The sequence below is a fragment of the Ahaetulla prasina genome, chromosome 3 (genome assembly GCF_028640845.1).
Source record: "Ahaetulla prasina isolate Xishuangbanna chromosome 3, ASM2864084v1, whole genome shotgun sequence".
Taxonomy (NCBI): domain Eukaryota; kingdom Metazoa; phylum Chordata; class Lepidosauria; order Squamata; family Colubridae; genus Ahaetulla; species Ahaetulla prasina.
The window spans coordinates 176,826,983-176,852,865 of record NC_080541.1 but is presented as its reverse complement, the minus strand read 5'-3'; the positions used below and the strand labels follow the sequence as shown (position 1 = coordinate 176,852,865).

Sequence of the window (25,883 nt, the reverse complement as noted above, 5' to 3'; positions counted from 1 at the left end):
GAAAATGTATCAAAAAGGATAGAAAGGTTTTTACGCATGTCTGAGCACCCAGTAATCTCTGTTGAGAAAATTCTCTATGGTTTTCACACTGAAACATATTTTCCTAGGACTTGTTTGTTTATTTAAAATTATAAGCAAAATGATATTCATAAGAAAGAGATACTCATAAGGAATTAACAATAATGATTAATCCCTAAAGGGAAGAATCTAAGGAAAGTATTTAATTTATTTATTAAACCAATTGATAAGGCTACACATCTCACAAAGAGCAACAGAACAGCAATAGGCTATAAGATGCTGAATCTATTTTGCCCTAGGTTATTAGTGTATGATGGGCTTATGATGCTATTTCAAGAATGCCTAGGCAGCAATGAGGGGATTAGCATCTTCCCTGTGGCCCAGAAAGCTCTTGATGGCTGCCCCAGTGACCCATCCACACATGATGTATGGGACCAATTAAAGGTTTTCATGCCAGATGCAGGCTCTATAAGTAAGAATGCTCTCCTAGTGATTTGTTCAATATTCTTTCCCCCAAAAAACAGTATGTGACTCCCAAACTGAATTAGAAATTGATTAGAATAGGTTTAAATGAATGAAACAACGTTGTTGCATTTTTAAAATCAGAGGCTACATTTGTTTTGTTTTTCTTTGTTGTTACTTTCTTCAATAGTTGAGAACTGCAGAGAGACAGAGCTATGATATAATAATGTCATCAAGTGAAGTAGGATTTTTGGTCCTGCTCCACATTTTCAGGTTTCACCTTTTAGTTGTCTAGGTGTTACAAAGGGTTTCATCTTCTTTTGTTTTTGCTAAAAAATTTTGTTAAATTTCATGGTTATGGTTTGGTGCTTTGCCATCAAGTGTATTACGTACAGTGCATTGTAACGTGATTCCAGGAAGCAGACTCATAAAAGAGACTGGTAACAAAAGCTAAAAGTGGGTACACATGGCTTATGGGCTGCAGCCTGCCCAGTTCTGTCTCAAATATTATACTAAACTTTCATGGCCCACAGCACACTTTTTCCAATTCTGAGATGCATTTCCCCCTGTTGCTGTGTATAATAAAGAAGCTACTTCTGACAGTACATAGAAATGGGAAGTGAATTGGAGCCAAGCCTTCACTTGCTGCCTTCCTGCTCACTGCATGGAGCAGGTTATCTAAGGAATATCACTGAAAATGTAAGTGTTACTCTGAGGGACTCTAAGCTTGTTGTGTTGCTTGCCTATACAGGCAAGCAAAATCTGCTGCAGATTTGGAGGGTCCTGCTCAGAACATGTACAGATAAGGCAATCAACTGGCTGACCAGCTCTTTCTTGAGAAAGAGCATGCCGATCTTCTGCTCATATAGAGGTCCATTTGGGTTGCCACTTTGGAAACATGTATACATGGCTAGGACAAAGAACTATAAATAGTGAGGTCAAGGAAAATAATGAGCAGAAAGTACAGACAGTGACAATTATATCCTTAACAGCAGCATTCCCAAAGCAGCTGCTGCCTAGGCAACATGGGCTTGTTCTGTGTTCTAGTCTACCCTCTTCATTTCTATCCTGGGGTGTACACTGCTACCCCAAAAGAGCTCCTGAGCATTAGTCAATAACAGACAAAATAACATAAAAGGAAGAAGGCAAAAATGTTCATCATGCATGCAGGAAGAAATGCAATGTACTACATACAATAGGGGTAAGAAACACAAGCATTTGTAAATCTCTACTAGGAGACTTTCAACAGCAGTGTGAACAGTTCAAAGCAGCCAACTGCTTTCACACACACACACACTTTGCTGCCTGGAATCAAACCAATACAACACAGACCAGCAAAAGACAAGCACTTTCTTATGTCTGTTTTTTCAAATGGATTAATGCTGGCTGATCAGTGTTACTTCCTAGCAATGAAAACTGAATAGGAAAGATACTAGAAAGCAGAGTCATAGTGGCCAGTTCTTCTATGCATATCCCTCTGAATTGATAAAAGTGGTCAGAGAAGTGTCCTTATGCATGGGGGGGGGAGTGGTGCATATTACTGTATTGATTGCAAGTAAATATGAATGCAAATCGTATTTGCATAATATGTAATACTCTCAGACAATTTGAATACACAAAAATATGTCCAAAGGAATGACCAATGCTTGTGAAACATTGCAGAAAAGAGTCTGTGTTCTTTATGTCTGCAATTATGTGTGTGCTTATATATACATAAATATGTCTTGCAGCTATCTGACTCCCTTCCCCCACATGTTCCAGTACTGACACTGGCATGGTGCCTCTGGCTGAGGTGCAAGCTATTTCAGGCGTCTCCTGGGAGCCCCATTCTTTGTCAATGTAGAAACCCAAACCACAAACAAATAGCAGCATACTGGAGCCAAACTTTTCCCACCTGCTGGACACTGACTGTTTCCTGGGCAATGCTTGGTGTCTTTACAGCACTTCAGAGGAAGTAACATTACCTCTGAAGAAGTAATGCCTGGGGAAGGCACTTCCTGCATTCTTCGGTCTACACTATTTGGGACAGGAATCATAATCAAGGGGCATTAAAGAAGCAAAGTAAGAGTCCTATTTTCCAGTCTCATTAAAAATGTAAATACTCTAGCAGACCATAATCTGGTCCGGCTATATCCCAGCACCGAGCCTGACTTCCTATGTAACTACTTACTATAGACTCCAATACTGTCACAGTTCACCTCCTGAATAAATTAGATCTATGTTCAATACAGGTTTTCTACTTCATTCCTTCCCCTAGTCAGCTTCATACTCAGGTTAAATTCTGGTGATTAGGCCTAGGAAGTTTCCCACCCATCCTGCTTCTTCTTCTGGGACTATCCTGATAAGAGGAGGTAACCGAAGGTGGGGAATGGTGATTAGCAGAGAGCTCCTTCATATACAGTATGCAGCTCCAGGCCCAATGCAATAGCCAGCCAGTCCCCAAATCATTCAAGTGGGGAGGGTGAGGAACAAAAAGGGCTGGATGTTTTAAACAGTATCCAAAAGTCTGAAAGAGACACTTCTTCCATCCAATCCTTTGGACTTCCCCAGTTTCCAAGAGAGACACCCTCTCTTCTTCTTTTTTTAATACCAACATCGCAAGCACAATATTGCAGAATCCACAAGGGATCCCCAGACTCACCAGTAACCCCTCACTGCATTTTTCTGCCATGGTTCTGGGTCAAGGTGTGGGCACCCACTTGCCTGCTTCGCTGGCTACTCTTTCAGGATAAGCAGAGACCTCAAATCATATGGCAGGACAAATTAGACCAAGGAGACAGCAAGCTGTGGAGAAGAAAAGAACAGAACTTAGAGAAAAGAATTACAAAGGAAAAAGAATTGCCTCTGAATCTTCAGTGGAAAGCAATTATGCCCGATTATGCTTCTCGAGGCCCAGTTTGCAGTAACCACCAATAAACCCAGTTTGATTAACTTGTAAAGGCCATTTCTTTTTACTGTGTATATATGTGGTTATATCACAAATATACACCATAAACACACACACACATGCACACACATACACACACACTGACACATATTGTAGTTATACAATCTACATTCAACATATGCCCAAAGATGGTAAAATGAGTCATGTCAGTAGGGCTGGGAAAGAACACTATATTTGCTTCACTATTTCTGGGTTTTTCTGTCCATTTCTTCCATCTGAAGCAGGAACAGTCCCCCCGAATTGCACATGGCTGAAAAGAGCATAGCTAATGCTCAGAGCATGAAGTCTTCAGGGCACTGAGCACGCAAAGGGGCACAGCTGCCATTTAGGACACAGATGGAAGGCAATTGCCTTCCACCCCATTGCACTAGTCACGTGCCAAGCCAAGCCTACTAGAGTCCAGGTGGTACTGCCAGGAAAGAAAAGGAGGCAGAAATTAGCCCACATTTCTCCCTGGTTCAAGGAAAATTTCTTCTAGGATACCTGTATAGCAGTGGAGCAGAGTGAGTGCGCATATGCGGGCACGATGCGAACTGGTAGTAAAGGTAAGTAGAACCCACCCCTGCTGTATAGGTATGGAAGTCTATCCATTCAAGGCAGGAAAAACTACTTTGCGAAACATAGCAAACCTGAAGAATGCGGAGGATATGATAAGAGCTTGGAACGTGAAAAAAATGACTTTTGTGCTACAGCACAATGGAGTGGATAGAAAGGTTGACAGACTTTCATGGTAAAAGCTAAGGAGATAAGAATTTCAATAAAGTGCCCAAACCATTGTCTCACTCAGAAGTCTGTAACTGGTGACTCAAACACACATTTTCTCTCTGTTGTATGAAAAGAAATCTATGAAGAAAGTAACTCAGTTCAGGTTATTCAAGTTCACAGCTTCATATTATTTTAGGGTCAAATATTCTTGAAGATCAAAGCTATGCTTATATCATACAGAGACATTAATGCAGAAATGCCATTGATCAGTGCAATGGTAATTCATACTTTAGATGTGGCTTTTTGATGTTTTGTCTTCCCTGCTCCAATTCAAGCCACCATAAGTTTCTCCTTCTCCTGTTCCTCTGCCCTGCTCTCCCGTCTGAGTTAAATTGGTAGGTCCCACGAGTCTTGTTTTACCCTCAAGAGAGCTAATTTGGTACCACAGGAACATTTTGATTCTTGGAGACAAACATTACCTAAATTCCTGTTAGAACAATTACCCAGAGAGGTTGTGAGTTCTCCTTCATTCAATAGACGATTCAAACTAGGAAATCTTCTGATACTTTAATGTAGACTTCTGCACAGCGGGTTGGACTCATGAGCTTAAATACTTCCTTCCATCTCTATTGTTTGTTTATATAAGCAAGTTTATTAAAAGTCTTCTTATTCTTTGCTTTATTTCTTTATGTTCAGGTCTGAACACCAAACAAAACCAGTATCAAAACCAGAATTTGCAGGTGTGATACATGACACAGTAAAATCTGTTAAAAAATTTAAACATGAAAAACATAAAAGCTATTGGATTCAAGCTCATATATCATTATGCAACTCAATACAATTATGCAAAGGGTGTGATTTAGTTTTTTATGGACTTGCAGATTTAAAGGAGTCAAACACAGAGGTGCCAAGGGATAATATGACAGAATCATTAGTCCAGTAGAAAAGAACTATAGGAAAAATCAAGAGGGATAGAAATTTATTTTGATTTTAGGAAATGGCTAAATTTGAAGAAGCTACAGGGCCTGGGAATTTTATTGTCCCACAGTAAACATCTTGTCATCTAGGTTTCTTTGTGGAGAAAATAAATAAATAAAATTTCTACCCCTTTTTCACATCTTTAGAGCACAACAGATTTTGATAGACACTTTGAAGCAAGTCTCCTAAGTAGTTTAAAATAGTGTTTAGATTAGTTGGAAAAAGTTGAGTGTTTGCAGGGGTGCAAAAGTAGCACACTCTTTTCATTCCCTCCTTTTCCAGATTATTTTACTTAATATTTAATATAGCGTCATCATGTCACTATCAACTTTTTGTCATCACATAAGATTTTTTTCAGGACATCTTTTTCCAGCCTAGTCCAACAATTGGATGGACACACACATGGTATCTCCCAATTTAATACATGCTAATAATACTGTTTAAATATTTGTAACTGCATATTGCCAGTGGCTTACAAAAATCTTTTCAATAGTCAATAGTGAGATTCAATGACCTCCTAATTTATTCCAGAACTGCATTGAATTTAGGGATTACTTAACGTCTGGGATAATTAATTAGTTACACTTCTTAGTTAAGACAATTAGGTATGCTTTTAAAATAGTAAAGTATAGGGTTTCATTTACTTCAGAATGTGCCAAACCTGTCCTGCAGTATTTGGAGACATTCCTGCTCATTCCTCTAAATGGGGTCCCAAAAGTTTTTTTTTAAATTTCTTTTTGTCACAACAGTATACACAAACGTTGTTATAAATAAAACAACATATCTTGAAGAAAATATATATATATATATAAGTAAAAAAATATGCATCAACTATATTAATTTGATATAATGAAGGGAACAATAGGACAGGAACGGTAGGCACTTTTGTGCTCTTATGCACGCCTCTTATAGTCCTTTTAGGAATGGGGTGAGGTCAATAGTAGACAGGTTTTTTTATTTTTTTTATTTGAATTTATATCCCGCCCTTCTCCGAAGACTCAGGGCGGCTTACATTGTGTAAGGCAATAGTCTCATCCTATTTGTATATTTATATACAAAGTCAACTTATTGCCCCCCCCCCCACAATCTGGGTCCTCATTTTACCTACCTTATAAAGGATGGAAGGCTGAGTCAACCTTGGGCCTGGTGGGACTCGAGCCTGCAGTAATTGTAACTGCAGGCAGCTGTGTGTTAATAACTGGCTGCATTAGCCTGGTGAACCACTTCCCAGCCCCTGGGAAGTTTTTGGTTGAAGATTTTGGTTGAAGATTTTGGGATTTTGAGTAGAGACAATGGAGTCAGGTAATGAGTTCCAAGCATTAACAACTCTGTTACAGAAGTCATATTTTCTGCAATCAAGTTTGAAGCGGTTGACATTAAGCTTGAATCTATTTTTTGCTCTTGTAATATTGCGATTGAAGTTCCTCAAAATCCTCCTGATTGCACTAGTCATACCATTAACTATTAGGAGTGGACTGTTCATATATGAAAACATTATTAAACTATGAGACTGTCTTTAAAAATTGTCTGGAAATTGGTGCAAAATGCAACAGCCAGGCTGCTGGTACAGGCTGCAGAAATCACACGGTACTATACTGAAAAATTTGAAATGGCCTATTGGGCACAGGTTAAGGTGCTTACGCTAACCTTTAAAGCCCTAAACAGCTTACTGGTCAACTATTTGCCAGATTGTCAGCTGGAGAAGCTTCTGGAAGATTCCCCCAGTGGTGTGCTGGTAAATGTAATATTTGGTCCTGCCAGTTCCAATGCAACTGTGGTGCTGTGAGCCACCAAACAGTTGATCGGGACACAAGTGGCATGATTCAGATGGCTTGCAATATTCCTGAAAATGTAAAAATGGGCTGCTGCAAGCCAGCTCCAATATACCCCTGGATTCTCCCTTCCTCCTGCTTCCAGAAGTTCTAGTACACCAGAAAGGGTCTTCTCTTGTATAGCCTCCATGCACTTCCCAAAGTGATGCATTTGGACCCCAGAATTTAGAAAGTTAGTTTCACCAAGCCTGTAATTATTAGCCGAGCAGAACTTTAGCTTCAATGATATTTATTTTAAATGTTGTTTTGATTTTAAACATAACACAGTATTCTTACATTTTGTACTTTCTATTTATAATAGCCATAAGCTACTTTGAGCAAAAAGGTGGGGAATAAATTAAACAGTGCCAATTGTTACTTCACTACTAACCTGCTGAGACCAGGCAGGGAGCACATGAAACAAAAATGGTAAAATTTGTTGGCACATGCCTGAAGAAAACATGAGCAACTGAAAACTGAGGTGGTGAAGAGAGATGCAGCAACAAATCCCACTAGAAATGGCTGTGGCATAAGAGAGCAATATAGCAGATAATAAACTGAGGAACTGTTTCTCTCTATAAGATTGGCCTGCCTCACTTGCTCCAGCAGAGGACGCATGATGTGATCCCTGTCAGTCAAGGAATTTTGAGTGGTGGGATCTAGAAGAACCTTTTCTGCTGTGGCCTCCATCCTTTGGAATATCATGCACTTCAGTAGTGGATTCCTCTTACCTTCGCTACTGTTTTGGAATCGGGAGCGTGCGCAGAGCACCCATGATGACGTCCGGGTGGGTGGATGGAGCCTCCTGCTGCTGCCACTACCGGTTTGCCTGAACCAGGGCAAATAGGTAGAAACCAGTGGTGGGATTCAGCCAGTTTGCACCACTTCGGGAGAACCGGTTGTTAACTTTCTGAGCAGTTTGGTGAACTGGTTGTTGGAAGAAATCATTAGGGCAGAGAACCGGTTGTTAAATTATTTGAATCCCACCACTGGTAGAAACCTACCACTGATGCACCTGGAGATGAGATCTGCCTCCATCCTCTTGGCCTTCTGGAAGGCCCTCAAAACCTAGCTCTGCCAATTGGGGGCACCTTCTGCTGAAGGTGGCTGGTGGAGAGAAGATCACACCGCTCATATATTTGGTGCCTAGTTTCATCTAATTCATCTAAGTTTAATATTTGTGTGTATGTGTTTTTATTGTATTGTAAACCCCTCAGAGTCGCTTTGCATAGGTGGGTGGCATATAAATTTAGTAAATAAATAATAGAACTCGGCAAAAAACTGAGCAGCCAGAGAAAGCTATTCTTGCTGCCACTTTCAAAAGAGAGAGATGGAATGCAAAAAGAAGAGATAAAGACTTTAAAACAGAAATATAAACTTGTGTTTTGCAAAATCCCAGAAGCCTGAAAGGCGGAAAAGTGGCAGATTTTCTCAAGCTCATGGGGAAACAGTGCAGTGTCCCATGAAGGCTCTTCTCATGGCTCACTAGAGCCACAGAAGCAGAAATGGTCTGGAAGTTGAATTATAGAAACTGAGCTTCTTTTCTTGTTGGTTTGAAATATTTTGTTGCTTATCATTGTTTCAAACCAACAAGAAAAAAAGTCCCGTTGCCATGACTCACAGACAACTCTACCTTAATGACTGAGAATTTTCATCAATAAGAGGAAATGATGTAAAAACAACAGATAAAAATCTGATTTGATGTGCTTTAGAAACTGATTATTATGTGTCATCAAGTAGATATTAATTTTTATTAGAGCATATTTATAGGTCTTCTCCATAATGATTTGTCCCTAACTGGTTATTCAGGTCTTACAATAGTGCACCTATTACCCCTCTGAGTCCATCTCTTGCTTTTTTTTTAAAAAAAAAGAATATCTTTTTATAATACACGTCTAGTGAGGTATAGAGATTAAGGTCTTGGATGAGGATCAAGGAGACCTAAATTCATGTCTACATTCAACCACTGAAATTCACTGGATAACTTCTGAATTCTGGGTGATTTTGTCTCTCAGGGTTGATGTGGAGGAAAATTAGATGTGTTCTTTACACCACCTTGAAATTCTGGAGGAAAGGGACGACATATACCTATCCAAACAAAGAACAATAACAATAAGAGCAATTTATTGTTTTGGCAATATTAGTGCTGCTCTCCAATTTAAATACGCAGCAAGCTTATAACTCCAGGTATATGATACTGAAATGTTGATTACCTCCTTATGATAAAAAAGTCATGCTATTATCACAAGGCTGACAAATGAAAATGCTCTTAGCTATTGTTACACTCTGCTCTCAGTATCAGAAAGGACTTCAAAGTAAGATCAGTAAACCAATTTTTACCTTACTGTCTCCCAGCAGGTTAAGGTCCGGCTCTGAGAAACACTGAGAAGAAATGTTCATTTTGCTTCATGGGAGGATATTGTAAACATTCTCTTTGTAGTTAAATCACAGGCCAAGAAACCAAGGTGGAAATGCAGCAAACACAACAAAGAACCTCTCAGCTAAAGAAGAAATTGTGCAACCAAAGGGACAGTGAGGGGATAATGAAACAGAGGCTCTTTCTGCTTCAGTGTCCTGAATTTAAGGAAGTATGTGAAAGATATTCCCTACTGTTGTCAAGGACCAAACAAGAAAAATTGCACTCTACACAAAGAGGCAGGAAAAGGTGACACAGGAAGTATTATGTGATATGGGGTCTGACCCCATCCCTAGATGCAATTAAGATGCCCCCACTCTGGACAGGGACTGGAATGATGTTTTCCTTTTCATCCTGAGCAGTCCTTGTCCTGCCAACAAACTCCTACTGCATTGGGATGCAGAAAAGTTTTCTACTCTGCCATGCCAAAAACAAGGAAGTGCAATAAGAATTCTGTAAAATAGCAGGGACATCTCACAAAAGGGTATGGGGAAGCTTTGCCAGAGATGGCATGGTGTCTCAGGATGAAAGAGAGGTAGAAAAAGGAGTCATTAGTGGAATATGCATTTGATAGAGCAGGGTGCATTTTCCACTCATAGAACATAAAATAAGAGTTGGAAGGGACCTTGGGAGTCTTCTAGTCCAGTGATCACCAACTGGTGGTCCATGAGAAAAATTTGGTGGTCCACAGAAAAATTATTTGCATTTTTTATCTTGCACTAAATCAGGGGTCCTCAAACTACGGCCACTGGGTCGGATACGTGCAATGAACATTTGTGTTGCTGCAGAGATCCACTTCGGGGTCTTTTTACGCAAGTCGGAGGGAGGCAGAAATTCCGACTTGGTATCTGCTTCAGCCACCTGGTGTGGGGATTTGGGCAAATGCTGGAGGGAAGCGCTGCTGGTGGCGAAGTGCCAGAGGGCCTTGTTCCAATGGGACTGCATCATGGCCTGGAACTGGCTGACCATCTCAGCCCGCTGAGCCTCCAGGCGCTGGTATCTGGCCTAGCTTAGTCATAATGTTATATTGACAGGAATCAGTTCTCTAAAGTTGTTACAGATTCACTCAAAGGCTAAATTAATTCAAGTTGAACTTCATTCCTGGTTATCCCACAAGCACACAAGCACACATCCTTGTTTTCTTATAAAAGGCACAGAATTGTTTGCCTCTGCCCTGTCTGTGGTGTCTTTTTTCATTTCTCAAGTCTACTTACGATCCTTCCATGCAAGTGCCAACTAGGCCTGACCCTAGTAAGCTATTTTAAGATCAGCCAAGGTCATTTGGGTTCTGCCATCTCCTAGGACTACTGATTCACTTCAAAGGCATCATACTATGCTACCCAATCTTAAATTGCCAACCTTGGACCCTTGGAAGCTTGGGAGTACTGCACCCATATTGGAACTTGTTTTGGAAGACAACTACAGCAATGGCTACTGTCACACAAAAATAGATATATATTAAAATGAACCTGTAGTATCACCTTCTCAAGGGTGGATAGATCGTTTCTGCAAGAAGACTGTACTAAAATCTAGGGGTTTATGTCCATATATTTGCATGGTACAAATGTACAATCCCAACAATAAAAACTTCCCATCTCCAATTTAAATTATCATTTCATGCCGTTCAGAAAAATATCTTAACCTGCAAAGCTGATGCTGTAAAAGAAAGATTTTCCTCTTTTAGCAACATAGAACTGTTTTTATTATGAAATGTAATGTAAAATTACACAGTAATTTTGAAATTTCTGTTCATTTTTTAAAATGAATCTATCACAGTTTCTGAATCTGGATTGGAAGTGACACTTGTGCTTCTCAAGAATGCTCATGGCAAAATCTTTAATATTTAAACTTCTTTATTTTACAAACCTACCCACTCCCATTTTATTATGTGAATAACTTCCTGTAATCAGGAAGTTGTTTCATTTATTAAGGGATCTGCAACAGGTTGAACAGTTTGGTACAGTACGCTTTAAATAAAACAGCAATTTAACTGAATCACAAATAAAACTCTATAGCAATTATATTGTTACACTGAAAACACACTTTTGAATGGTTACATTTTATTCTTATATTGCTACTCCTTCAGTTCCCAGTGTATGTTTTGGTAGATTATTTTTATCAAGATAGCGTGAGTTACTATTTATTGGCAAATGAATGTTGGCTGAATTTTTTTTTCTCCTTTGGCAACTGATCAACTAGAAAATAGAAAGGGAGGTTTATGCATTTGGTTAAAGAGAGAGAGAAAAGGAAACAGAATAGTAAAGACATTTGTATAGTACTCAGCTTCTGACATGTATTGACAAACTATCTTCCAAATACTTTTAATGTTGCTCTTAAACTATGCAGTTTGTTTCCTGTAGATTTATGCTTGGGCCCCATCCTTCCCTCTTATGAAAGAGCAGTAATTCCTTTTAACAAGATCTTCTCAATCTAAGCAGGTGATCCATAAACACAATGCATTACCTGCTTAGACTGAGAAGATCTTGCTAAAAGGAATTACCGCTCTTCCATAAGCGGGAAGGATGGAATACAAATACATACATACATACATACATACATATACATATACATACATATACATACATACATATATATACATACATATACGCACACAGAGATACACACACACACATACATACATACAGATACATACATACCCAGTGTCCTATGAGGAAAAAAAAAGGGACCACTGACAACAGTCAGCCCTTATTCTGCTAAATCAACCCTTCAGCTAATTCCATACTTTATGCTACAGCGTGGTCCAGTGGAGAGGCTTTCACTAGCCAACGGCTTGAGAAATATCCCAAAGGGGATAAATATTGATCCGGAACGATCCTAAACACCTGACAGGAGAGGATGCCCAACGTTTAAAAGCACGATGGGTGCGAAGCGGGGGTTGCATCAGCTGCCACGTGGGAGCGGTTCCACGTCCTCCCACGCATGATGAGGTGGAATATTACAGCCTCCCCCCGCAGCTCTGGCCGCGGGACGAGACGCAGGCGAGGGCCCCACCCTCCACATCATACAGTAGAGACCCCCCTGGGTGGCGAGTGACCACGCCCCTAAACAACATCTTTCCCCGCCGCAGCGAGGCTGCTTCCCATCCCGGCGTTGAAAGGCTCCGAGACCGAGAAAGCCTAGTCTCGGGTCCCGGGTTACCGCAGCCATCCTTTGCCAGACTGAAAGGCAATTCCTGTCACCGTGGAGCCAATGACAGCAGCAAATGCACAGCGCTGGAGGCCGAAGGAGGCGTTGGCAGCTCTTAAGCTTCGCCTCAGGTTTTCTAGCTGCACGTTTTCTTCTCCCGCTAGGCACAAGATGCCGGACGCCACTCCCACCCCAGTTTACAATCCACGCCGCCGCTTTCTTTTTTTATTATTATTTCTAATCTGGCGCGGCCAGACAGGTTCCCCAGACAGCCTCGGGGGATCGTTGATTCGCGCGTTCGAGTCCCTGCCGCCGCTGCCGCTTACCCTGGCCATGCTGCTCTGGTGCCTCGCGCGCGGGCTCTCTCCAGGCGCGTTGTCAAGGTGGCTCCCTTCCCACCCCCGCTTCCCCGGCTCAGCGAGAAAGTTGCATCAGATCTCGCTGCCAGCAGCTCTCGCTAACTCCCTTTCCCAAGCCCTCCGCGCGTCGGGGCGAAGCGTCCGCACGCGTGTCAAGCCCACCTTCGATTCCCGCTCTCCAGCTCGGGGGGGGGGTGTCGAGCGCCACCGACTTTAGTGAAAGTTTTGGTCGCGGCTTCGAAGCGGGGGGTGGGGAGGAGGAGGCAAGCGGAGAGGTCCCGCCTTCCCCGCGTCGTCGGCTCGGTCCAGCCATCCCGCCCCCCTTGCTGATTGGAACGTTCTTGCTTCTCAGTCTAGCCACGCCGCGAAGCTCCGGGGAGGGGCTGCGGCGCCGAGTCTGGATTTGCGGTGCGGAGCAAGAACTTCGGGGAAGGGCTAACGTTCTTCTCCGCTGGGCGCTGCAGTCCACGCGGCAAGGAAACCCTATATACCTGTCCGGCATGCTCGGGCAATAATAAGCTACAGAAAAGGGTAAACGGCCCGTCGCGGGTGGGGCTGGGTGGGTGGGTGGGAGGATTTACAAGGGGAACCGATCCGGGCTAAGGAAAGCCCCCACCCACAGTTCGGGGCGCGTGCTTAGGGGGCGCCTGGCTCCGTCTGCGTGCGCGCGCATAAAACCAGGAACCACATTCGATCGCGGCGAAACGTGCCGATCTTTTTTTTTTTAAACGTCTGGATGCCCGAGCCTGGAGAGCGCGAACAACTGACAGCTCAACGCACAAACATCGGAAGGCAGGTTAGGAAAAAGGAGGGTGGGGGAAAGGCAAGCATGCGTCGCTTATCTCACCTTGAAACGGTACCATCGACAGTCATACCTACGTACAACACAAATACACCTAGAGGTCTAAGTTTTCGCTCTCAACTGTGCCCATCCTTAACCTCATCCAATCTTGCAACAGATCCAGGAGGCTTTTCCCCCTGCAAGAAAAGCTTAACTCCGTAAAAGGTTAGCAAAACAGATCGTTGTTTTCTTTGGCCTCTTCCTCCTACCTAAAGATCAGCCTGTGGATCGCTAGGCACTGCCCGCAGCGCCTTGGTATAAGGGTGCCCAGCGTGGTTCGATCTTCACTCGGCTATCTGGGGCCGGTGGAGCTCCTGCGAGTTCAAGCGCAAAGCATCTGACTGGCTCGGCGTGTGTCATATAAAGAAGAGGGGTGGGCAGTTCAAAGCCGCCTTCTCCACCCCTGACAAATGTTGCTTTCTTTCATCCGCTCCACGCCGCCGCCACACACTGGGGCGGGCGCATACTCCGCCTCCGCCTTTATAATAATATCGTCCATCCGGGTGAATACCTTGGACTACAACCCCCATAATCCTCAATTACGGAAACGAACGCAAAAGGCATGTAGCGGGTACCTTACTGTGGAAGGCTGCTTTAAAATACAAACATACCTCTCGCGTTCTGCTACTCAGGCCTGTGGCAGAGATTGGGCGAAGCAGGACCGGGGGGGGGGACGGGGACGGAGATCTTGGCCTTCTACGTGGCATCGCTTTCCCAAACTCTGCCTGGGAACCCCTGGATTTTGTGCCCTGCCGCCCCCTGCCGGCATCCTTTCAGGCATGGGGGCTAGAGGGTGGGCTAAGACTTTACAGCAGAAGCCATAAATTTTGTAAATAGCAACGATTCAGTCATTCCCAAGGTCGGCTTGGGTTTCTGTCAGTGCCCACATTCCAGCAGTTACTCAGTTGGATCTTGGACAGGATGTAACAAGTAGCCTAGTTTGTCTAGAAGGCTAGTAGTAATATTTGCTCCAAGGCAGGCGGTTCATTTATGTGTGTGTGAGGGAAGGTGTATTTGAGAGACAGACAAACCAGCAGGCAGACTTGTCTTCTGGTAAATGCAAACAAACACCAGTGTTGTACTGAACTCTTTCAGGCTTCTTAAATGGCAATGAAGAATGCAACCAATTCCAATGTACACAATGACCATTTACTTGAGCGGTTTATGTAGTGGGAGAGTGCATTAGCTTTGGAGGCTTTGCTGCAGGGTGGTGGCTGATGCAATCATTCTGGAAAATACGCTGTAAAAAACCAAGCTGGCTCAAGGCACTGCTTTTTTTCATATTTGTTGACAGTGAATCTAGTTTCTTTGCAACACAACATTTGACTCAGCTAGGAGCACATGGTCCCTCCCTCTTCTCTCACCTCCAAACACTATAATTCAACAAGAGGTCTTTTAGAAGAGAAGGAAAAACACTACATATCCTACCCTAAGATAGCATTTGGCTTTTTTGCGGCTGTATCACGTTGTTGACTTATGTACAACTTGTGGTTGACAAGGGCACCAAGATCCTTTTCACATATACTACTCCCAAGTCAGAGTCCCATCTTATATTACTCTCTTACATGCTTCTTATCCAAATGCAGAACTTTGTATTTGTTCCAGTTAAATTCCATCTTATTTACTGTAGAAACATTCAGGAAATAGCCACTGATCCCCTCTCCCCCAGCAGTGCTGACTGAAATGATTGTTCTGCTCTATATAGGCAAGTCCAGCCTTATGGATTTTAATTTGAGAACAGTGTTTGTGTCATCCAAAATAGCAGCACTGCTATCACTGCTTAACATGCACACAGTGCCCTTCTTCAAAGAAATGAGAGTAACTACCATGAATTGATGATTTGTGAGCAAATAGTTACCATTCACTTTTTCTTTTTTGTACTTGCTGAAACTTATAACGATGGCTTGCTTACAAATTGTGTGGGGTTTTTTCTCCTTCAAAATGTCAATTACTGAAAGTGAAAGAATTAAAGAGAAGTGTGTGTGGTCCATGCATGTGTGTTGGAGAATCAATTGTTTTGACTATAAATCTTCCTTCAGTAAGAAATAACCTGGATAAATGGAAGCAAATAAAAACTTATTTACAATTACCAGATTCCCATATATTCCAGTTTAGGTCAATGAGTTATTACATAATAAATTGTCCTGCATTTTCAGCCATGCTTATTATTTTAGATTTATACATTTTAGTTATGCTCTATTGCTTCTTCAGTTATCTTCACCGATAACACTGTTTTCTACCAGATACTCACCAATCCTCTTGGAAGGATCAAGCTCTAAAACCTAGACTTATAAAAAAGTGGCCAATGATGGAGCTTTTGCTGCTCCAGGAACAATTAATGGGGTAAATAATGACTGTATGAATGACAAAGATCAGATCTTTATCTCACAGAACTATTTAACCAACTGCTTTGAACACAATAGCAGCATCAATATTTATATGAAATGGGTGAATAAAATAAACAAGGACCCAGATTGTTGGTGGCAATATCCTGGCTCTGTAAATCATTTAGAGAGGGCTGTAAAGCACTGTGAAGCGGAATAGAATAGAATAGAATAGAATAGAATAGAATAGAATAGAATAGAATAGAATAGAATAGAATAGAATTTTTTATTGGCCAAGTGTGATTGGACACACAAGGAATTTGTCTTGGTGCATATGCTCTCAGTGTACATAAAAGAAAAGATACGTTCATCAAGAATCATAAGGTACAACACTTAATGATAGTCTAAGTGCTATTGCTAAATATTACAGTTTGTTCAGTGATCATAATCTGGATTTTTAAAAAATATTAACATTAAAATTTGCGAGGAATTGATTGTATGACAGAGAAAAACAGAGGGACAGTGGAATTTCACTATTTTCTTAGGAATCAAACTAAAAAGTGCCAGCTTTTTCCTTCCAGGCAAAGTATGGATAGGTGGAGAAATTCATGATGCTACATAGAACCAACTTTTCAGAACTTTTTGTTTAATTACACAAGTCACTATCAATGAAGAGGGGGTGGACACAGCTAACAGCTAACTTTAGAAAGGGAAGAGGATATTTTTTCTCCAGGTGTGGACTTTTAACTGCAGAGAAGATGAGAATCTTGTTGATGTAGACGTTAAGCCCTGGTGGCTCAACAGACTAATGCTGTTATTAACAGCAGCTACTTGCAATTACTGCAGGTTCAAGTCCCACCAGGCCCAAGGTTGACTCAGCCTTCCATCCTTTATAAGGTAGGTAAAACGAGGACCCAGATTGTTGGGGGCAATAAGTTGACTTTGTATATAAATGGATGAAGACTATTGCTTGACATAGTGTAAGCCGCCCTGAGTCTTCGGAGAAGAGCGGGATATAAATGCAAAAAAAAAAAAAAGCCCTCCCCCCCCACCTCATTCCACTATGTTAAAAAAAGAAAAAGAAGATAGAGAACATAATCTCAGATTAGTCAGTCTGACATCAGTTCTTTGGAAGGTCCTAGGAAAAAACTTATGAAGTTCTTTAGAAAGGAACAAAGTCACAGGAGGAAAAACTGCAAATTAGACAAACTGCTGAATCTGCAGAAGGAGTACAGATGTGGTAATTAGAATCATCTATTGCAATGTCCTTCCTGTTAAAGACTAGTTCAGCTTCAATCACAATAATACAAGAGCAAACAATAGATTCAAACTTAATGTTAACTGCTTCAATCTTGATTTCAGAAAATATGACTTCTATAACAGAGTTGTTAAGCTTGGAACGCACTACCTGACTCTGTGGTCTCTTCTCAAAATCCCAAAAACTTCAACCAAAAACTGTTTACTATTGACCTTACCCCATTCCTAAAAGGACTATAAGGGGTGTGCATAAGAGCACAAAAGTGCCTATCGTTCCTGTCCTATTGTTCCCTTTCATTATATCAAATTAATATAGTTGTTGCATACTTTTGCTTATATATTATGTTTGTGTATACTGTTGTGATAAAATAAAAAAAATATATCAGAATTTCCATTATGGTTTATTCCAAAATCAAACTGATAGTATTTCAGATGCTACATGGCTTTTTCGGTTTTGCTTAAATGCGTAGTCATTAATGTGCCTTTCGTCTCCAGTGTTCTCTAAGAAGGGACTAAGAAACAACCACAATTCAGGAAATGGAAGAAGATTTGGACCATTGAGAGAAAAAGGATTTTGTTTCAGATTCAGAACAGTTCCAGAAGACTCTGGCAAAGATACCAGAAAAAAAGGTTGTTCATCTTTGACAATGTTTTTGGAATTGAAATGAAGATGGATTACTGCAATGCGCTCTATCCTTGAAGACTACCCAGAAATTTCAGCGGGTCCAGAATGCAGCAGTAGCGGCCCATAACTTTGACCATATAACACTTTTGTTGTGTGGCCTGCAGTGGGTGCAATTCAAGGTGCTGGTCATCAGTTTAACACCCTGTATGGCACACGATGAAGTTATTTGTGGTATTGCCTTTCCCTAAGGGTATCTATCTGTCCTACAAGGTCAGATAGGGTGGGCACACTCTTAAGTCTCTTCCCCAAAATATTGCCATCTGATGGGAGATAAAAAGTGTGCTTTTTCCGTGGCAGCCCGACCCTAAAGAACACTCTGCCCCTTGAAGTTTGGTAGCCCTCCACCCTTTTAGCCTTCAGTAAAGCTTTGAAGGCCTGGCATTTTCCCCAAGCACTGGATAACATTGGATAATTGCATGTTGGGCATTTAACTTAGTGCCAGCACTCTGTTGTTCTTAATGTTCTGTGGTTTTAACCTGTTTAATTTTATAGTTTTAATATGATTTTATATATTGTTTTAACTTTTGGTGGAAGCTGTTCATTTGATTAGATGATGGGAGGCTATAGTAAATGTTTTAAATGAACAATAAAATAAAATAAAAACCTTTTTTATTGGTCCTGCAGAAAAGAATGGCTAAGCCTCCATCCAATCCAGTGTATTCAGTTGAATACCTTGATCAAGTGTAATAGTAGATGCATTACACATATTGACAGTTTGGTTTTACCAATTGATGAGTCCAGCTATACAGATGAGGTTACCTTTTTCTGTTAGCTCTAAATAAAACTTGTACGTTGGGTTTTTTTTTTTTTGCACCACATTGCACCAATTAAATTGTATGAAGTAATTAGGAGGGAAAGTTTCCCTTGAATACTGTATAAAACTTGAAGTTCCCCACACTTTCTCAGTACCTAATACTGAGCAATTGGGTGCATTCTATCCAGTGGTGGCATTTTTTTATTACCGGTTCTGTGGGCGTGGCTTAGTGGGTGTAACATGGCTTGGTGGGTGTGGCTTGGTGGGCATGGCAGGAGAAGGATACTGTAAAATTTCCATTCTCACCCCACTCTAGGGGAAGGTTACGACAAAATCCTTATTTTCTCCTCACTCTGGGGCCAGCCAGAGGTGGTATTTGCCGGTTCTCCGAACTACTCAAAATTTCCGCTACCGGTTCTCCAGAACTGGTCAGAACCTGAATATCACCTCTGATTCTGTCCAAACCTGTATACATACACTAAAAATTAGATGTATTCCTTTTTTTCTCCCAGACCAAAATCTAAACATAATTGACTATACCTGGAATATCTACGACAAGGGTGTGAAACTCATGTTGTCATGGCGGCATCACGTCATATCAGGACTTTTTTCCCCTTCACTAAACTGGGCATGGGTGTGGCCAGTGCAAGATGCATCCGGGGTGCAGGCCGCGAGTTTGACAGCCCTGATCTAGGAGATGGCTAGAGCACTATAAACTTGCATATGTAAATGAGACTGATCAAATGTTACTTCTCTGTTGCTTTATTTGTATGTTTTATAAGCATTTCCAGCAAAAATAGAAATGCTGTTTTCATGCTGACTCAAGATATTTTGCTTCTGAAATGAAGAACAGATGATATTTTCTCTTCCCATAATTCTGAACCAGTTTGACTCGTGGTGATTTGGAAATGGATTCTAGTTTTTTTTTTAAGGAAACTAGATAATTCTAGTTGATTTTTTTTTATTTTTTACACACAAACAACAACACACGATGTATCTTTTCTGAACAAAATATCAGCCAGGTACATATTTACATCCAATTTAGTTTTTTCCAACACCTCTTATATGATTTTATCAATATATTTTCCTTCCCCTTTTTTTATTTCCCTATTTGCATTTCTCTTAAAAATTCTAATCTTACCCTCCACCCCCAATTTTAATCTTTAACCAAATCTATCCCTCTTTCCCCCTTTTTCTTTTCCCATTTATGTTAAAACCCTATATTCCCATTTACTAATTTCTTTCTTTTCAATCTCCATAGCTTAGGCATCAATCATCTCTTTGCATTTCAATGACAGTTTTAAAATTGTTATTCATAATCTTATAAAGAAAATAAAAAACAAGCAAGCATTTCCAACATTTCAGAGTATAGTATTTATATATTCTCTTAATATTGTAACCTTTAATTTATTTCAGTTCCCTTCTTTTTCTTTTTTTTCTTAAAATTCCTTGCTCTCTTTGCTTGTCCTATATTTCTATCCATTCTCCGTTTTTCCTCTTCCCCCATTTTTTGTTTCTCTCTATTAGTCCCTATGTAGTCCTTTGACTTTGTATTTTTTCCCTTCCCTTCTTTCTTCCCTTGTTCTTTCCTTCCCACCTTGTTATTTTCCCACCCTTCTTGTTTTCAGTATTTTTTCATTTACTTTCATCAGCATTTTTGTGCTATTTCCCTTTTTATTTTCCCCCTTTCTGGAGAATCTTTCGCCTCTCCCCTTAAACTGTTTTAAAATTACACAATTACTTAATAGTTCATCATCAGTATTTTTTTCTTCCTCTTCCAACGCCCTTTCTTGCTTCATGGATTCTTTGTTTGCTGTCAGTTCTGGAGCAGCTCTTGTTCTTCTGGATCCTATTTTCCATACGGTCTTGTGATTATTTCTTTTATTTCTTGCTTAAAAGTCATATGCATCTTTTTCATCATTTCAATTATTCCCTGTGCCATTTTTTGGGGAGTTGTAGATTTTCCAGCTTTAATTAGGGGTTCCTTTATTTTTTTTCTTTTTGTTTGTTTGAAGGGTCTCAACTTCAATTTTAAAAGTCAAATTTCTCTTGGGTCTTTGGGTACTGCTTTCATTTCTTTTGTTTCGCTATATTTACAGTCCTTCTTAATTTAGCCGCTATTCCACTGCCAAAAGGATTTTTTTTGCAAATATCAAGTTTAGAGTGCTTTTTTGTGAGTTGGTATTCACTCACCCAGCTTCGATATTTCATCCAATTCACCGCTCCTGCTCAATAACTTGGCCCGGTTGCCCCAGCTTAGTGATGGCTGCCATAGCCATCTCCCCTGCTGTTGAGTCGAAGAGTTTTCCTTTGACCTCCAAGGAACTTGCTAGTTCCTCTCGGTCATCCAAGGTGCCTTTTCTTCTTCACCATCCCTACAGGACAGCTCTCGTCTGAAGACCCCTCAAATGGCGGTTCATCGGCCCGAGGATTCGCAGAGCTCCAGTTAAATTCCATCTTATTTACTGTAGAAACATTCAGGAAATAGCCACTGATCCCCTCTCCCCCAGCAGTGCTGACTGAAATGATTGTTCTGCTCTATATAGGCAAGTCCAGCCTTATGGATTTTAATTTGAGAACAGTGTTTGTGTCATCCAAAATAGCAGCACTGCTGGACTTCCTGTTTGCACCGTAGGTGATGGCGGTGATCTTTACGATCACCAACCTCTGGATTATGTGGAATCGCTAGGACAGCTTAAATCTGCCGTCCAGCGGTTGGAAAAAACCCCTCTTTGGGAGAAGAAGAGGAGGTGAGCTGCAGGGTAGAGGTAGAACTTCCCTAAAGCCCCTGAGAAAAAAGGGGTTTGAAGGGTTAAGTTCCCTCCAGCAACCCGAAGTGCTCCAGATCTGAGGATTTTTCTGCTTTGGCAGAACCAATCACCACGACCAAACGCCGAGATTTATTTTGGACAATAAAGGATTATACCGGACAGAACGAAAGTGGGAGAAGTTTATGCAAGTAGCCAAACCAATTCCCCGTTACCTTGTAACAAGCTTGAAAATAGCAAGAAAATGGAGGCGAATTGTTAACAAGCTAACGAGTGGAAAGCGAAAGTGATACTTTTATTGCTTGCTGTCTGCCGCTGGTAAATTGCATGTTATTTGCTACTTTAACTCTTTGCTGCCTGCTGATAGAATCTAGGGGAGATTTTTAAATATTGCTTTAAAAGACTGTGTTCTCAGAGGTTAAGAAGATTTAAAGCGAATATTAAGTTGGAAATAAATAAATAAATAAATAATTTTATAGAAGATGGCAGCCAAACAATTAAAGTCTACTTTAACAAAGGGCTCTGGAATTTCATCAGCTGGTGCCTCTCCAGCTCATACAGCAGAGACTAGAAATTGAATTTAGAGGCGTTACAAGAGAACTTAAAGGACTTTATACAAGAAAAATTTAAAGTAATAACTGATGAGATGTCTGAAATGAAAGAGCAGATATTAGAAATTCAAGTGGGAAATAAAGAAGTTAAAGAAGGATTTGTAATTGCAGTACAAAGTTTGGCAACAAATGTGATTTTATTAGAAGAGGAAGTTGAAGAAATCAAGCAACTTAACTCAAAATTAGAAAATAAAATGGATGAATTTCAAAGTAAAATGGAAAAAACAGATGATGAAATAGTTTTGATACAATATAGAAATATGGAATTTGCTTTAAGAATCCGTGGCTTGAAAGAGAATAAAGAAGAGAATTTAAGGGAAATTTTTTCTGAAGTATTTGCTGAGATATTAGCAGTCCGTCCAGCAGATGTGGCTTATCAAATTGATAAAATATATCGTGTGAATTCTTGGATAGCAAGGCAAAAAAAGTTGCCAAGGGATGTTGTTATTTATTTTACAAATAGAACAGTGAGAAATCAGATTCTGCAAGCCTCATATAAGGGGGAGAAGATACAGGTTGCTGGTCAAGATATTTTAATATTAAAGGAAATTCCACCAAAAATGTTAAGGGCTAGGAAGGAATTTGTCTTCCTGGTGAATGAACTTAAAAAACGTCAGATTGAATATAGATGGGATATTCCAACTGGTATAATAGTATATTATGCAGGGAAAGTACATCGTCTCAATACAGTTGGAAAAGCAAGAGAATTTTATGTTGAGGCATTAAAAGTTGGAAGTTTAAGCATTGGAAGCTAGAAGAAGGGAGGCTGAAGTGAAGGAAAGAGAAGTGAAGCAGGTACAAGAACAGATTGTGATGGAAGAAGATTTATTACAAGTGTTGGAAATACCTACGATGGGTTCAGATTCAAAGGAACAAAGGCTGACAAGAGCTGCTGCTAAACGCAAGGAACAAGAGATGAAGGCACAACAACAACTGGCGACTACTACAACGGAAACAGTGGGAGGAGCAAGGCCTAAAGCAAAATGTGATCTGTGGCTGGTGTTCCAAAAGTTTCCTTTGGCCGATAATGGCAATTAAACTATTATCTTGGAACGTTAATGGTTTGAATTCACCACAGAAGAGAAGGAAAGTATTTCATTATTTGAAACAATTTAAAAATGACATTACCTGTTTACAAGAAACACATATTAGATCTTTAGACCAGAAATATTTGATAAACTCAAAACTGGGAGTACGTTTTGTTGCCTCCTCTTTGGAAAAAAACACCGGTTTAGTTATATATATAAAGAAGGATATATCAGCAAAATTAATTGAGGTGGATAAGCAAGGAAGATACATTGCTATTGAACTTTTGTTGGAGGGAAAGAAGACATTATTAATAGGAGTTTATGCTCCGAATCAACAACAAGAAATTTTTTTCAAGTTTTTACATAAAAGAATAGTATTTTGGGATTATAAATCATATATATTAATGGGTGATTGGAATGGTGTGTTGGATACTCAAAAAGACAAAAAAAGTTTAAGGAAGATTTCAAGCCAGGCGAAATTACCAAAGGCTTTTTTTGAAATGATGGAGGACTTGGAATTAAGAGATATTTGGAGAGAACATAATACAGAAGAGAGGGATTTTACCTTCTTTTCTGACCGGCATCAACCATTTTCGAGGATTGATTTTATTTTGATTTCTAATGATTTGTATTCTAGAGTGAAGAAGACTAAGATTTGTTCAAGAACTCTATCTGATCATAGTCCGGTTTGGATTGAATTTGATCGGGAAAAGGAGATCATGGAGGTTGAATGAGAATTTGTTTAAATATGAACAAAATGTAAATAAATGTAAAAAGCAAATGAAAGAATTTTTTATTATGAATATGAAAAAAGAGACATCTATAGAGATGATTTGGGACTCTAGCAAGGCTTATATGAGAGGAAATCTTATACAAATGAATATTAAATACAAAAATAAATTGCAGAAAAAGAAAAAGGAATTGGAAGAGGAAATTAAAAAGAAAGAACAGTTATTGATAAATAGCCCAGGAAATAGTAAAATAAAACAATCAATAAATATATTAAGAGGTCAGTTTAACATGTTGATGGCAGATCAAGTAGCAATTAATTTACAATATGTAAAACATAACACATTTAATAATGCCAATAAGCCAGGAAGATGGCTTGCCTATTTAATAAGGAAAAAACAGAAATCACAAACGATTGATAAAATAGAATATAGGGGTAAGGAAGTTTATCAAAAGAACTTGATTAAAAAAGCATTTTTAGAGTATTATAGTAAGTTATATACTAGGGATATGATTGATGATACAGAGATAGAAAGATATTTACAACAACAAAATATTTGTGAGCTTACAGAAAATCAAAGAGAAGAACTGAATCAATTAATTACTTCAGAGGAAATTTTGTTAGCAATTAAGCAACTTAAAATCGGTAAAGCACCAGGTACAGATGGTTTAACAGCTGTTTATTATAAAAATTTCCAAAATGAGATGGTTGAACCACTTAAAGAGTTATTTAATAAAATTCAAATGGGAGGGGATGTTCCCCCTTCATGGAGGATAGCCTTTATTTCGTTAATACCGAAGGAAGTTTGAGATGGTATTAAAGCAGAGAATTATAGCCCTATATCACTTTTAAATACTGATTACAAGATATTTGCCAAGATACTTGCTAATAGATTAATGCCAGTGATGAATCAAATAATTCATAATGATCAGTCAGGATTTATTAAGGGTAGGCAGATGAGATATAATGTGAGGCAAATTGTAAATTTACTTGAATATTTGGAACAAAACAACCAAGTCTCAGCAGCATTCTTTTTTTTGGATGCTGAAAAAGCCTTTGACAGATTGGATTGGCAGTTTTTGTTTAAAGTAATAGAAAAAATGCAATTTGGGGATTATTTTATCCATGCAATTAAAGCAATATATCAGAAGCAAACAGCACAAATAATAGTAAATGGTGGGTTAACAGAAATTTTTAAAATTGGGAAAGGGACGAGACAGGGATGTCCCCTGTCCCCATTACTTTTTATTTTAACTTTAGAAATTCTTCTGAATAAAATACGTGGTTCCGATCGAATAAAGGGAATTAGAGTTAAACATCAAGATTATAGATTAAGAGCTTTTGCAGATGACTTGGTTGTTACTGTATCCCAACCAATATACTCAGCTACTGGTTTAAAAGATATAATTGGTCAGTATGGTAAAGTATCTGGATTTAAGGTGAATCAGCAAAAGACAAAGATGATAACTAAAAATATGAATATACAACAAAAAGAAGAGTTAGAAAGAACTACAGGTTTTGAAATCGTTAAAAAGGTTAAATATTTAGGAATATATATTACAGCTTCAAATGTCAAATTATACAAAAATAATTATGAGGTATTGTGGCAGAAGGTATGGAAAGAAATGGAGAATTGGAAGAAGTTACAACTATCCTTGCTGGGAAAAATAGCGGCTATAAAAATGAATGTTTTGCCCAGGTTTCTATTTTTGTTTCAAATGATACCGGTACTTAAGAATGATATCAAATTACAGGAATGGCAAAAGGGGGTTAATAACTTTGTATGATGGGCAAAAAACCAAGAATAAAATAAAAAATAATCCAGGACACAAGGGAAAGGGTGGGGTCTTAAAATGCCTAATTTAAAATTGTATTATGAAGCAGTTATCTTATCATTAATTACTGATTGGATTAATTTAACTGAGGAAAGAGTTTTGAATATAGAAGGTTATGGTTTGCTATATGGGTGGCATGCCTATTTATTATATGATAAGAAAGTAGATAAAATATTTAAAAATAATATAATTAGAAATGCATTATTG

At 39.6% G+C, this 25,883-nt stretch overlaps 1 protein-coding gene across 4 annotated transcripts in view; it reads right to left on the bottom strand.

The window, feature by feature from the left end:
- Positions 1-14,101, bottom strand: part of SLC6A9 (solute carrier family 6 member 9) — a 56,691-nt gene extending 42,590 nt beyond the window's left edge. Inside the window, exons 1-2 of one of the 4 annotated variants that reach the window (XM_058174671.1) lie at positions 13,894-14,101; positions 3,122-3,264 (exon numbers count right to left, since the gene is read on the bottom strand). In XM_058174671.1, coding sequence (XP_058030654.1) covers positions 3,122-3,151 — 30 coding nt within the window. In that variant the 5' untranslated portion in view covers positions 3,152-3,264; positions 13,894-14,101. Of the gene's footprint in view, positions 1-3,121; positions 3,265-4,635; positions 4,656-12,810; positions 13,082-13,893 lie in introns of those variants that run through there. The other 3 variants (XM_058174672.1, XM_058174673.1, XM_058174674.1) reach the window with 3 other exon arrangements.
- Between the last annotated feature and the right edge of the window lie 11,782 nt (positions 14,102-25,883).